The following is a 15,957-nucleotide window of genomic DNA, read 5'->3' as shown; positions in this document are numbered from 1 at the left end:
AAAAAAAAAAAAAGTACAAATAACAAAACAAATAACGAATATATTAATAAATTAGTGCAAATAACAATACTCATTGACTTAACATTACATGGTATTTAAATTTTGATAAAATGATATTAATAATAACTATATCAAAGAAAAAAATGCTAATAGACATCCAAAACAATCTTGTATTCTTTGCTTTATACTAAACCCAGTAAACACAGAGTCTTTGCAAGGAGAGGAAAAAAATAAATCGAGAAAAGGGGGAGAGCGGGAGAGCACAGCTGGCTCTTTTGAAAGTGCAAAATTAAAATGGGAAAAAAAATCATTTTTCTTTTCACAGATCTTCAAAGAGCTGTGTGTGTGCGCGCATGGTTGCGTATGTGTGTGTGAGGGTTCAATACTGCACCTGAGAGAGCCGGAGTGAAAGTCAGGATACAATTAACGTGAGAGCTTCTGGTTTAGTGCCAGGGCACCGTGTGTGTCTGCGCGTATGTGTCTGTGTGAGAGAGTGGACGTGGGAACAGGTGTGTGAGTGGCTGATGTGTTAGAGAGCCGTAAAATGGGTCCTTTCAGCCAGTGTGTGGATGTTTGAGTGTGTATGTGCGTTTGAGGGAGGGTGTGTGCAAACATGACACACTTAAGGGCCTCTTCAGCTCCATTAATTGGTCATTTGACATGAAAGACCTCATACCACCTTTTTCACACGGCTGCTTCCCTGAAGACCCAAAAACCTTCCACCCTCAGAAAGGACACACACACATAAACTGCTCAATACCTCTGCTAACATTGTCTTGTCTATCATCTCTCGCTTCTATCTTTTGATAGATAGTTCCTTTTCGTCATCAGAACCAATGATGTCACATCCTGTGACTGACGCAGGAGCCTATACATGAAAGGAGTTATTGTAGGTTCAGAAAGACTGTTTTCATAATGTCTGTTTCTGTTAAAGTCATAGTGTACCTTAAATTAAACACAAAAATCATGTATTTACCCTCATGTTATTCCAAATGCTGCTGCACTGATATGTGACACTGGACCACAAAACCAGTAGTAAGTATAGCAATAGCCAGCAATACATGGGTCAAAATGATCATTTTTTCTTTTATGCCAAAAATCATTAGGATAATAAGTAAAGATCATGTTCAGTTTCCTACCGAAAATATATCAAAACTTAATTTTATGCATTGCTAAAAACCAATATACAAATTATTATAACAAACCATACATCAATGGAAAGCTTATTTATTCAGTTTTCAGATGATGTATAGATCTTAATTTCAAAAAATTTACCCTTATGACTGGTTTTGTGGTCCAGGGTCACAAAAAAAGTAAAATTTTATATTATATTGGTGCTCAAACATGCCAAAAATCAAGCTTGACTGAGTAGATGTTGCATTATCCAGTAATATACTAAAATGTACATTTTCTAAAATCAAATTTAATAATATTTTCTACATTTCAATGTAAAATAAATTTTAAAAATGTTAAAACAGAGATAAATTAGCAACGAAGATTTTGCTTCATTTGCAATGTTGTTTTAGTTTCACTTATTAATATACTTTGAATTAGTTTTTCATTTTTCATTTCAGTTTTGATTATGGTACTTTTGTTGTGTGCTTTTGTCATTTTTGTTAGTTTTTTCTCAGTATGTTTGCAGTTTTTAAATTTATTTATTTATTTATTTATTTTAAATTTTAGTTTTAATTTTAGAAAAAATAAAATATTTCCTTGGCAGCTAGCTGAAATAAAATCGTTTTTGTTTACATTTATTTCAAGTAACTTTTTAAGTTAACTATTGTAACCCTGCTTCGGTGACCCTGTTTTTTTATTTACTTATTTATTTATTGAGGCTAAAATCAATCTTTTTAAATCCTACAAGTGAATTTAGGCATCGTAACATTATAATGTACAGTATATAATCTAAAAATTCTTCTGGAGATTTATAAGCTATAGTTACATTTAACAGTGTCACTAAAATATTAGTGTTTAATGCTAAATTTTGATTGCTAATTAATTAATCCAAATACAAAACAAGGGAAATTACACATAATTAGAAATAATTAAATATCCGAAAATGAAACATAAAAAAAGTCTAGAATATTGGCTAATAATCAATACTTTTAAACGTAATCAGATTCCAAGTACTTGTAATTAGATTAAATTACATTCTAAAATACTTGTAATTAGACTACAGTTATTTTTTATGGATTACATGATTACATATTACTTATACAATAGCAATAAATTATTCATAATTTATTAATTAAATATAATTCCTTTTTATCATAGGTTATTTAACCATTTATTTTAGTGTCTTTGGAAGGCTTTTGTCTTTCAAACACATTAAAATGCACAAATTTACACTTTTTTATCATCTGATCCTCCTTCATCTAATATATTTGAAGAACCCATGAGATTTTCAAATAAATATTTTAATAATAATTAGGTATCACATTTGCATGTTCATTGGTTCTCTGACATTGGTTATGGTCACATGACATACAGGTGAACAAATAAAATGTCATTTTTTAGTAAGCTTTTTATTTTAAATGATTTTTTTTTTTTTTTTTTTTTTTTATAATTTAATGAGTTATTAGTTTTTCATTAAACTCATAAAACTCCCTCATAAACCAGTCTTGGAAACCTTGAAATAACATAATGTTTAATGCACTTCATGTTGTTAATAACAACAAATGGAATATATTTTATTACTTTTTGTATTTTTAGTCAATATGGTACAATAATGTGATAATTTAGGTCAAAAGTAATCTAAACGTAATCAAAAAGTAGTAATGTGTAATGTAATGGATTACATTACTAACTACAATTTTTGTCATGTAATTTGGAATTTGTAAGTAATTAACCGTTTAATGACAGTAAAGAGAAAATAAAGAGACAGCTGTGTGCTGTGTTCTCATTTTGATTCACAACTTTTATATTTTGACAATTTTTAGCATAAATTTTCACTAACACATTTCATTCATTGTCTGTAAACAGCAGATCAACTGTCTTTGAACATCTGAGGTGCCTGTCAGATTTTGTTCAAAGTTAGACAAAAACTGGCTCTAAATCAAATATGCTAAGATCCATGTGGCAGATGTGTGTGTCAGTGTTAACCTTGTGTGTATTTAGCTATCAGATCTGAGAGTGCCCACCTGCGGTTGTCCTAAGTTACATCAAAAACTTAACGACCTTGTCCGCTCCATGCCACCTGCCTGGCACAGTTTACCATGACAACCGTTTGTGTCTGATCAAACCATTTGATACCGGATCATTTGAGCTCTTCCCTTCAGTTTCCTCAGTCTTTGTCTTTTTCAAACAGGCACACACATTTGAGAAGCACTTCCAGGATCCCAGTGAAACCTGTGGATTATAGATTTTTTTGTAGGGGTGTAAAGGTACACAGATATCACGGTTCGTTACGTACCTCAGTTCAAGGGTCACGGTTCAATACGATTTCGGTACAACAGGAAAAAATAAACAAATCTACTATGCTAGGTTTCTTTTAATTTATTTTAAACAGACAGTAGTACAAATTACATGTTTTCCACCTACATGTCAAAATACTAAATATTATATCAAATTAATGTCATATGTGACCCTGGACCACAAAACCAGTCTTAAGTCGCTGGCTTTTATTTGTAGAACATTTTAAGTTCAGTCAACTAAAATAAGTTTAGTCAACTTGAAATGTTAAGTTGTACTAAGTAACAACTTAGATATTTGTGTTTGCTAAACTTAAAAGATGGGTAAGTAACCCAGCTGCCTTAAAATTTTAAGTTGATTCAACTCAAATATCTAAGTTGTCACTTAGTATAATTTAACATTTCAAGTTGAATAAACTTTTTTTTGAGTTGACTGAACTTAAAATTTTAAGGCAGCCAGGTTACAAATTATTTTAAGTTGACTCAACAAATTGTTTTTTACAGTGTAGGTGGGCGTGGTTTCATCAACCAGCTCCACCCACATCCCGCCTCTTTGCCCATTTTCGATTATCCGGGAGTGACGTGCAGTGACGCGATTCCAAGGTGGCGACGGCCGACTCCCGCCCACTAAGAGCTTCAAAAATGCTCTTCAGAAACCTACGGGTGACGTCACAGACAGTACGTCCATATTTTTTACAGTCTATGGTAAGGACTCATGCACTGAACCAAGATGCCCGTACCATGACGGTTCGGTACAAATACATGTGTCTTCTTAAACCTGAAATGATTTTTGTAAATTAGTGGTTAAATGCTGTGTCGCCACCTGACTAATGACTGATCCTTGTGTGAATGTCCACAAAACTTGAAGACTTTCTGAATGTATATAAGCAGTAGGCTGTTTTAGAAAGGAAAATTTAAAAGATGAAAAAGAGCAATTATGGTGAATTAATAAATTATGAACAATTTATTGCTATTGTGTACATAATGTAATCATGTAATCCATAAAGAAGTAACTGTAGTCTGATTACGAGTATGTTAAAATGTAACTGAAGTTAATTACAAGAACTGTATTTCTTGTAATCAGTCACTGGAAAAACTTGTTTGGAAAGTGATGCCATTGACATTGTTCATCTATGTCGTTATAATTGGGACTGTGTGAATTACTCTATACTCATACAATTAAAACTCATTATAGTTATCGTCCTTGGCGTGAACAAGCCTTAACACAAACTCAAAATATTTTCTAGTTTTTTTCAAAGACATGAAATATGTAAGTAGCCTAGTCAGCTTGTGTCTTGAAAAAATGTGGATATGTATTTTTGAGAAAAAAAAAAAATGTGAGTCTTAAAATTCTTTCAGAACAATCACTGTAAGATACATATGGCAGAACAGATAAAAGAGCCATTAAATACACACATTACTTGACGTGTAGCGCTTGAGTGTGTGGTGGCATCATATGTTTCTAATATCAAAATGGTGTTTAAAGAGCAAGCTTGGCAACTAGATATTACACTGATAAAATATATACACTGAAACAAAGTTTTTTTTTTCCGTTTGTTTTTTTTTAATATAATGATCACAGTATAGAATGAGTCCAGTGTCTTGCGATTGTAGGAGTACTTGAGTTTTATCTACTCTCTGCCTGAACTGATGAGGCCAGAAGGAGAGCACAATGTTCCTAACACTGCTTTCATTGTTTGAAGACACTATAATAAACTTGTGTGTGTGTGTGTGTGTGTGTGTGTGATTGTGTAGTTTGTCCCAAACATCCTGTAGCTCCTTGTGGGAGAGACGCTCATCACATCCGTGAGGAAGAAAAGTCTTCCTCTTGTTGTGTGAAGAACCTAACATGTATTTATGAAGAGCATAACGTAAGTATTAATGAGTATATGTGTTTGTTTCATCTTTGTTTCATTATACATATTTGTAGGCGTAACGCAGTAGAATTATATTTAGACAATATCAAGACTGTTTTTTTTGTTTGATGTTTGTTTTTCATGTTGTGCCAGGAGGACGGGTCAGAGCGAGGTTAGACCTTGTTTACCCATCATCCCTGTCTATAAATCTCCCATACAGGCACACACACACACACTCACATGCAAGTGTTTTCTCCTTAAGAGCAATTTCCTGTTGTTTAATTAGTGATCTGATTCTGACATCTGCCCTGAACTGCTTATTAATTCTGATTTACTGTAGAAAAAGAGAAAGACACAGAGAGAGTTAGCCAGAAATCTTTGTGCTTTTGCATTACTGTGATGGTAAAAAAAAAAAAAAATCCTCAGTACTCAAGGGGGAAACTGCCAAATATTTGTGCCAGTAAATAGAGCACTGTGATAACATATTTTTGTAGGCTAACCCAGAAGTTAGCATCACTCTGTTTCACTTTGCAAAAACCCAAAAGGATTTTTCCTATTGTTTTTTATTGTTAATAACATTTTTATTAATTATTTTGAACTCTCTTGCTTCGAAAACTTGAATTTAAAGGAACAGTTCACCCAAAAATAAACATTTGCTTAACATTTATTCACCCTCAGGCCATCCAAGATGTAGATGAATTTGTTTCTTCAGAAATTGGAAGTGGAGAAATGTATCATTACTTGCTCACCAATAGATCCTCTGCAGTGAATGGGTGCCGTCAGAATGAGAGTCCAAACAACTGATAAAAACATCACAATAATCCACAAGTAATCCACACAAACGTAATCCACGCTTTTTGGACTCTCATTCTGACTGCACCCATTCACTGTTTCTCACAAACATGCAGTTTCTTTTTTTTTTTTTTTTTTTACTTTCCAAGATGTTAACTGATAAACTGGAGTTGTTTGGATTGCTTATGAATTATTGTTATGTTTTTTATCAGCTGTTTGGACTCTCACTCTGATGGCACCCATTCACTGTTTGCTACAATGCAGTTTTTTTTTACTTTACAATATGTTAACTGATGAACTGGAGTGGTTTGGATTACTTGTGAATTATTGTAATTTTTTTTAACAAATGTTTGGACTCTTATTCTGACGGCACCCATTCACTGTTTCTTACAAACATGCAGTTTTTTTTACTTCACAAGATATTAACTGATGAATGGAGTGGTTTGGATTACTTGTGAATTATTGTGATTGTTTTGTTTTTTATCAGCTGTTTGGACTCTCATTCTGACGGCACCCATTCACTGCAGAGTATCCACTGGTGAGCAAGTGATGTAATGCTGAATTTCTCCAAATCTGTTCTGACGAAGAAACAAACTTATCTACATCTCAGATGGCCTGATGTTGAGTATATTTTTTATATTTTCAATTTTGGGTGAACTATTTTAAGAGAAATAAAGACAATTTCAAGCAAACTGACACATAGGATGCACAAAATAACTGTGTGCGATTATGTGTTTTTCTTAATATTTCTAAAGAGAAAAAAAATTAATCATAAAATATACACTAACTTGTAGAATGACTCACTCATTAATGCAGAGCTCTGTATAATAGGGAGGAAGCTGAGCGCGAGATAGCACACCTTACACCTGCGCTCTGAATCCTCCCACTGAATACTGTCTCCATGACAACCATGTAAAAGTATGTCCTTACTGACCAGATCTGACACACACAAACACATGCATTCACACACATTCTTTCAGAGCACTAAAAATGCAAAACATGATTATAATTCAAAGTATCCTTTCAGTTGGAATTGGAATAAAAAGGAGAATGTGCGGCGAGAGAAACTAATGAAAGCTAAGCTGTCATCTTTTTTTTCAATTACACACACATAAACACACACGGATGCAGGCGGGCTCTGCAGTTTGCTGGACTATTTGAGCTAGTCTTTGTTTCATTTTGTTTCGAGTGGATGAGAAGAGCGCATTTAGATTGATGGAGTCTTTTGTGCTTATTTCTCTTTATTGTATTCAATTCTCTTTCAAAGGGAAGTATTTCAACGCACGCTGTTCCAAACATTTGGTGAAGTCTCATCTAATGGCTGGAGAAATTACTATGGACATTGAGTCATACACTGACATACGGAAATGTAGGCCTTCAAAAGCCAATAATAGCTGTATATTGTGTTCAGGAAAGAATAAGAAGAGAGAGAATCAGAAAGACTGAATAATAGGGGTTTAGGATTAAGACTTAAGCCTTAAATATCCAATATAATCAGGAAAATGTACAGCATGGGAAAGTTTGAATCTTACTTCCTTGAATTCTCCTGTTCCCATTGGCGTACTAAGATCTGAGTGCATACTGCCTTCTAGTGGCCAGATGTAGAACTGAACACTAAGTGTTCTGCTCTTATCAATCCCTAACCCAGTTCTACCAGTCAGTCCTGTTATGGGTTATTATATGTCTCTGTGTAGTGGATGAAATATTAAACTCAGTGCCTGCGGATGTTGGTATTTTGATACCTGTTATCCAGTACTGAACAAGCTTGTAAAATGAAAAACTAGATGTAGGGGGGCAAAAATAAATAAATAATATAAAATTAAATAAATATAATAAAAACACACACAAAAGTTGTGTGTTTTAATCAGTACTTTTAATTAAATGCTTAATTTCACTTGTCATTTTTGTGTGTAGGTGTGTGCGTGTATGTATATAATTATATATATATATATATATATATAAATTACAAATGTTTCTTAAAATGTAATTTAAGTATTTACATAAAATAGGAATATAAAATGTCATTTATATATATACACTACTGTTCAAAAGTTTGGGGTCAGTACATTTTTATTGTTTCTTTTTTTTTTTTTTTTAAGAAATTAATACTTTTATTCACCAAGGATGTATTAATAAAATAATTAAAAGTTTATTAAAAGTTAATAATAAATAATTTACATTGTTATAAAATATTTATATTTTGAACAAACACTGTACTTTTTAAAGTTGTTATTCATGAAAGAATCCTGAAAAAAAAAAATCACAGGTTCCAAAAAATATTTGGCAGCACAACTGTTGATATTATCCAACATTGATCATTCTAATAATAAATCCGCATATTACAATGATTTCTGAAGGATCATGTGACACTTAAGACTGGAGTAACAGCTGATAAAAATTCAGCTTTTCATCACAGGAATAAATTCTGTTTTAAAGTATGTTAAAATAAAAAACATTATTTTATATTGTAAAAACATTTTGCAGTATTACTGTTTTTTTTTCTATATTTTTAATCAAATAAATGCAGCCTTAATGAGCATAAGAGACTTCTTTAAAGACTATTACAAGTCTTACTGACCCCAAACTTTTGAACGGTAGTGTATATATATATATATATATATATATATATATATATATATATATATACATATACATATATATATATATATATATATATATATATATATATATATATATATATATATATACATTTTAATTTTATATTTTATTTAATATTTAATTTTTACTTTTCATATTTTATATATTATAATAATTTATTTCCTAATATATAAAACATTCCTATATTATTTTTAATTATATGTCATTTTAAATTTACATAAAATATAAAATGTAATTTTAACCATACATATAAATTATATATATATATATATATATATATATATATATATATATATATATTAAATTACATTTTTTACACAAATAAGCATGTTTTATTTTGTTTTAATCAGTAATTTTAATTTAATATTTAATTTGCTTTTACATATATATAATTTTAGATATATTTTCATATTTTATATATTATAATAATTTATTTCCTAATTGCCTAATTAGGAAATAATTATAATAATTATTTCCTAATATTGCTATATTATTTTGAATTATATGTCATTTTAAATTTACATTAAATATAAAATGTAATTTTAACCATACATATAAATTATATATATATATATTAAATTACATTTTTTACACAACGTTTTATTTTGTTTTAATCAGTAATTTTAATTTAATATTTAATTTGCTTTTACATATATACAATTTTAGATATTTTTATATACATATATATAAAATTACATTTTAAACAAACACACATACATATATATCAACTTATATATCGCTCTTATATTTTTATATTTTTGTGCTTTACATTACAGTTTGTCAGATTTTCTTTTCCCTCAAATAAATGTCAAACAGCATGTTCTCATTGTGACAACTTACTCCATATGGTGTGACAACATACATATGTATGTTTATACAGTACAGTAACGTTGGATATGTTTAACAGCGTTTTTACAGCCAAGACTTTAAAGCGACTGTTGGAAAATGGGCTTTCAAGAATAAACCTATCCTGAAAAATATACACCGCAGTGAAGAGCGTGACAACTAGCTCCATTACACTGTAATGTAAACTGTTTCTAGAATCTGAGTCGGAACGATATCTCGAGAGCGTGTGAAGAGGCAGCAGCACGTGTTACATTGTATATGTTCCTGCTCTATACGTTCCTACCGCGCTTATTCTATAGAAATGACGTAGCGCGCGGAAGCTCAAGCGTGTAACACAGAGGGAAGCTAGTCTCGCGCTTCCCGGAAACGGGACCGCAGAATCATGGCGACCGTCTCAGTGTGTCAGTATCATCCCGGCGGTTTCAGTTTCGAAAACTGCAAGAGGTGAGATTTATCACGTTATACAAACGGGAATTTAGCCGGTAAAGTGGGGTAGTTTTTATTTCAATTATTCGGTTAAATAATGAAGAGTTTGAGTGGGTTTTAAAGGCCTTTTAGCGATCGGTTGAGTCACGGCCTGTCTGAATGACTCAGGAGAATTTACTCAAACTGATTTGAAAAGCGGTTTTATATAAGGAGAAATGCATTAAATGACGTTATACGTTATATATAAAATTTAGAAATATGTTTTGTAAGGTTAAAGTGTTATTGTTTATCATTGTTGATATTTTGTTGTTATTAGTGGGCTTCGACCCCGCGGTTGTACTCTTGTGTCGCAAGTTCAGACTAAATGAACATTTCAACTCTCAAGTAACGTGAGCTTTTTCGTTTTTACATCAAAAATAACTTTTTTTAATTCATCAAACCATTCTGCGATTTGTATTTTATTAGTAACTAACAGTAAACGTAAGAGCTAGATACATGATACGTGACCGAGTCTTTTGTAACAGCAAAAACTAAGCGTTCATTTGTTGTTTTTCAATGTAATAAACACTTTCTGTTATATAAACCTCGGGAATTTGGCTTAATTTGGTTGTTTGTTTATTTATTTATTATTATTATTATTTTTTAATGTATATATTAAATATTAAAAGTGTCCACTAGTTGTCAGGAGAACTTCACGGATGAATCTTTTGTTTACATGAATCAAAAACATAATCACATTTGTGACCCTGGACCACAAAACCAGTCATAAGTGTCAATTTTTCAAAATTGAGATTCATAAATTAAAAAAAAAAAAAGAATAAATAAGCTTTCCATTGATGTATGGTTTCTTAGGATATGACAATATTTGGCCGAGATACAACTGTTTAAAAATCTGAAGTCGGAGGGTGCAAAAAAAATCTAAATACTGAGTAAATCACCTTTAAAGTTTCCAAATGAAGTTCTTAACAATGCATATTACTAATCAAAAATTAAGTTTTGATATATTTACAGTAAGGATTTTACAAAATATCTTCATGGAACATGATCTTTACGTAATTTCCTAATGATTTTTGGCATAAAAGAAAAATCATTCATTTTGACCCATACAGTGTGTTTTTGGCTATTGCTACAAATATACCCTAGCGACTTAAGACTGGTTTTGTGGTCCAGGGTCACCTTTAGTAATTTAGCAGATGCTTTTATCCAAAGAGACTTACAAATAAGGACAGTTGAAGTAATCAAAACTAACAAAACAGCAATCATATGTAAGTGCTGTGACAAATCTAGTCTAATGCAGCAAACGTTGAAGGTTGTTTTTTTTTTTTTAAGTAAATAAATAAAATGAAAACCAGTAGATAGAATAGAAAGAGAATAGATAAGGCAAATGTTAGATGGTCATTCATTAATACATACATATGCTGACTGGTCAAACCAAATGGCTGTTTACTTTTTTTGTTCATAAAAAGAGTGGAGTTGACATATAAAGGGCTGATTAAATAAAATTACATTTGAGGGAAAAAAAGTTAAATGTTTGTTTTGTTGTAGAAATGGTCTTCTGGAAGCAGACATCAATAAGCTTGGTTTCAGCTCTCCCGCTGCTCGTAAAACCGGCACCACCATTTGTGGAGTCATTTACAAGGTAAGAAATGAGCCTAGATGTTTAAATATCTAAAAGTAAACGTTTAGACTTAACCTCACATCCGTCAAAAAAGCTGACAATGGTCTCATAAAAATCATCTCTTTTTTCAGGATGGTGTTGTTTTAGGTGCAGACACCCGTGCGACTGAAGGAATGGTTGTCGCTGATAAGAACTGTTCTAAAATTCACTACATCTCTCCCAACATTTAGTGAGTACAAACACATAACAATGCAAAACTTGCATTTTTGTTATTTACAATACTTGACATCCAATGATTTTGTTTTGAAACAATCTCTTTGTCTTGTTGTGTAGTTGTTGTGGAGCCGGTACCGCGGCGGACACTGAGATGACCACACAGATCATCTCCTCTAACCTGGAGCTCCATGCTCTGTCCACCGGGCGTCTCCCACGGGTCGCCACCGCCAACCGCATGCTCAAACAGATGCTCTTCAGGTAATGAATCATCACAGTGCTCTAAATGGACACTACCATGCTCACCAAGCTGCATTTAATTGATCAAAAATACAGTATAAACAGTAATATTGTGACACTAAAAAATTCAGCTTTGCATCACAGGGATAAATTACATTTTAAAATATATTCAATTCAAAGCCATTTATTTTGAATTGTAAAAATATTTCACAATATTACTGTTTTTATTGTATTTTTGATCAAATGCATCCATCCTTGGTGAGCATAAGAGACTTCTTTTAAAAACATTTTAAAAATTCCAAACTTTTTATGTGTGTGTACATATGTAGGTATCAGGGTTATATCGGTGCTGCATTAGTTCTCGGAGGGGTTGACTGCACCGGCCCACACTTATACAGCATCTATCCACACGGATCAACAGACAAACTGCCCTACGTCACTATGGGTGAGTTACACTAACATGCCTATATGAATCATCTTCTCATTCCACCAAAAGGGGGAGATATTGTGTTTCTGAAAAAGCTTTGACTGGTGCCAAGATGGATGTCTGACTGACTGGCTTTGCTAGTTCTGGCCCATATGACAACATGTCAAGCATCATTTAATGAGTAATTCTTATTGCAGAAGATGCTCCCTTTGATTGGCTCTTTCTAACTGGTAACATCAATCTGTGTTTGTCTCATCAGGTTCTGGATCCCTGGCAGCAATGGCAGTTTTTGAGGATCGCTACAGGCCCAATATGGAGGTAACCTTGTGTACATTTATGTATTTTTGGCTCTTGAGTTTTGGGGTTAGCAAGGTTTTTTTTTTTTTTTTTTTTTTTTTTTTTTTTGAAGAAATTGTTTTGATTTGTTTTTTACAGCAAAGATGCATTACACTGATATAAAAAAACGAGGGTAAAGTCATTTATAATGTTGCGAAATATTATTATTATTATTTTTTTTAAATAGTGTTTTTTGAACTTTCTATTCATCAAAGAATTCTGAGAAAAATCCTAAAAAAAACACATTTTTTACAAAAATATTAAGCCGCATAACTGTTTTCAAAATTTACAAAAATAAGCACCAAGTCAGCACACTGAAATAATTTCTGAAGGATCATGTGACATTGAAGACTGGAGTAATGATGCTGAAAAGTCAGCTTTGCATCAAAGTAATAAATTACATTTTACATTTTTACACTACATAAATCTGTTATTTTAAAATGTAATAATATTATTGTTTTTACTGTTTTATTGATCCAATAATTTCAGCCTTGTTGATTGGTGATTTTAAACCTAGAAAAGTCATGGGAGCTTTATCTTAATAAATCTTAAAAATACATGGTAATTTTGGTTTGACGTTTGAAATAAACTACCAGTCAAAGTTTTTGGACAGTACGATTTTTTTTCTTCTGCTGTCCAATTCTGCATTTATTTGATACGGCAAAGTAACAGCAAAATTTATATATTTATATATTAAGATATTTTCACTTTTTACATTTTTTTTTTTTTTTTTTTTTTTTTTTTTTAGCATTGTTACTCCAGTCCCGTGATCCTTTAGAAATCATTCTAATATTCTGATTTGTTGCTCCAAAAACATTTATTATTATTATTATTATTATTATTATTATTATTATGTTGAAAACAGCCGAGTAGAATTTTTCAGTTTTCTTTGATGAATAGAAAGTTTAGAAGAAGAACATTTATCTAAAATAGAAATCTTTAGTAACATTATAAATCTTTATCACTTCTGATAAATTTAAAGCATCCTTGCTAAATGGAAAAAAAAATTAAACTGAGATTTTGAATGGTATAGACCATTTCGCTAGATGTAAACATACTGGTCCCGATAAACTTCCTGTTTCTTTTTTTTTTTTTTTACTTTACACAAACATCACAAAAAAAAAACAACCAACATAACATCTGACTGGATGAAAATGTTACATTAGCACCTTTAAGATGTATTTGTATATGTGAAACAAAAAAAATAAAAAACAGGAAGCGCTTCTGGACCAGTGTTGTTTACATCTAGCGAAATGGTCTATAGCCAATAACCTTTTTATTTGAGAGAAATGCTGATCTTTGGGTATTTCTATTTAATCCTAAAAAAATGTATACTCTAGTGTTTTAAATTGATTGATGATGATGATGATAATAATAATAATAATAATGATAATGATAATGTTTCTTGTATAGCAAATCAGCATATTAGAATGATTTCTAAAGAATCATGTGAAACTGGAGTAATGATACTAAAAATTCAGCGTGAAATCATAGGAATAAATTACATTTGTAAATATATTTAAATAGAAAGTAGTTATTTTAAATAGTAAAAATATTTCACAATATTACTGCTTTTGCTGTATTTTGGCTTGGTGAGCATGAGAATTAAAAAAAAAAAAAAAATTCTGTCCAAAAACTTTTGACTGGTAATGTATGAGCTGTAAATTGCTTTTTATTAATGTAATATGCATGTAAATTGGTTAAAACACATGGGAACAGTCTAATCAACTGCATTTAAGCTAATGATGATGCTGGTTGTGTCGATCAGGAGGAGGAGGCCAAGCGTCTGGTGCGAGATGCGATAGCGGCAGGTATCTTTAATGACCTGGGCTCAGGCAGCAACATTGACCTGTGTGTGATCACCAAGGGGAAGGTGGACTACCTGAGACCTCATGATGTGGCCAACAAGAAGGGTGTCAGGTGAGAATTTTTACTGCCACAGCAACACCTGTCTAAACTTTGCAGTTACACTTGTTGCATGACTGCATGGATGAAATCAGTCTAATTCATGTGAACATCTGATTAAGTGCTTTTTAAAAAGAATCTTAAACTGACATAAATAGGAACAGGAAATACACCTCTATAAATGAGTACGAAAAGTCATATTATGATTATTACATAATCAGCTTATGGCAATTATTGTGCAGGTAGTCTAGACACAAATTGTCAGTATGATTAACAGTGTCAATGCAGGTTGCCACATGTGTGCATGATATTAATTAAAGATTTTAACTTAATGAAAGGTTTATGCTTTACACTTCCATTTTAAGGGAGGATATGATTTATGGACGCCCTGAGTGAGTAACCCGTGTGTTAAAACGTGTGCCACATCTAGACAAAACTGTAACCTGCATGTGTTTTACTAACCAGGCTTGAGTCTAGTTGAGTTGTTTAAACTGACAAGCTGTGTGGTGATTTTTCTCTTACGGTCTTCTGCTAACATTATATATGTTTTTGTAAAATTGATTGGTTTTATCTTGTGAAAAACATCAGTGTTTTAATCCTGATTAGAGTCGTGTGCGATTAAGCTTTAGTTTATTTGCAAGAGTTCATTTTCCTTTAATTTTATTGTGGGCATTTTCCAAACAGAACCGGAAGCTACAGGTACAAGCACGGAACTACGGGGGTTCTGACGAAGACCGTGATTCCTCTGAACCTGGAGGTGGTGGAAGAAAGCGTGCAGACCATGGACACCTCCTGAGATGATACAACCCACCACACTTTAATCTGTTTGTTTCCCCCATAGCCTTTGTCCCAAAGTCTTATGTGGTGGTTTAGTAATTTTTCATTATTTCCAATAAAAAAACATTGTAAGTTGAAGTTTGTGTCTGTTTTTTGTGTGTGTGTCTTATCATCTGCCTTTATTTATTTATTTTTATTTTTTTTTTTTTAAAAAAGCATTATTCTTTCTTTATACTTATATACCCTTATTATGTGTTCTTAATCTAAACGTATAGCAGGAAAATTAAATACCGGGTCAAAAATGTTAAGATTTTTAAGAAATTTGTTTAAAATGAGTCTCTGCATTTATTTTTGATCAAAAATACATGAGAAAAATTGAAATTTGATTACAGTTTAAAATGACTATTTTCTATTTGATTATCTTTTAAAATGTAATTTATTTCTGTGATGCAAAACTGATTTTTTTTTAGCATCATTACTCCAGTCTTCAGT

General features: G+C 31.6%; 1 protein-coding gene across 2 annotated transcripts; it reads left to right on the top strand.

Annotated features, from left to right (window-relative positions):
- The first annotated feature begins 9,810 nt into the window (after window positions 1–9,810).
- psmb7 (proteasome 20S subunit beta 7) lies at window positions 9,811–15,603 on the top strand. 2 transcript variants are annotated; one of them, XM_051093942.1, is made up of 9 exons: window positions 9,811–9,967; window positions 11,495–11,588; window positions 11,699–11,796; window positions 11,901–12,041; window positions 12,350–12,465; window positions 12,707–12,765; window positions 14,552–14,703; window positions 15,054–15,080; window positions 15,373–15,603. In XM_051093942.1, the coding sequence occupies exons 1-9, from the start codon at window positions 9,906–9,908 to the stop codon at window positions 15,482–15,484; spliced, it is 861 nt and encodes a 286-aa protein (XP_050949899.1). In that variant the 5' UTR covers window positions 9,811–9,905; the 3' UTR covers window positions 15,485–15,603. The 2 variants fall into 2 exon arrangements, with proteins under 2 accessions (XP_050949899.1, XP_050949900.1); XM_051093943.1 differs by lacking the exon at window positions 15,054–15,080 and having other exon boundaries at window positions 9,812–9,967.
- The last annotated feature ends 354 nt before the right edge of the window (window positions 15,604–15,957 follow it).

Source organism: Labeo rohita, chromosome 21, assembly GCF_022985175.1.
Source record: "Labeo rohita strain BAU-BD-2019 chromosome 21, IGBB_LRoh.1.0, whole genome shotgun sequence".
NCBI lineage: Eukaryota > Metazoa > Chordata > Actinopteri > Cypriniformes > Cyprinidae > Labeo > Labeo rohita.
This window is presented reverse-complemented; position numbering and strand designations above follow the sequence as displayed.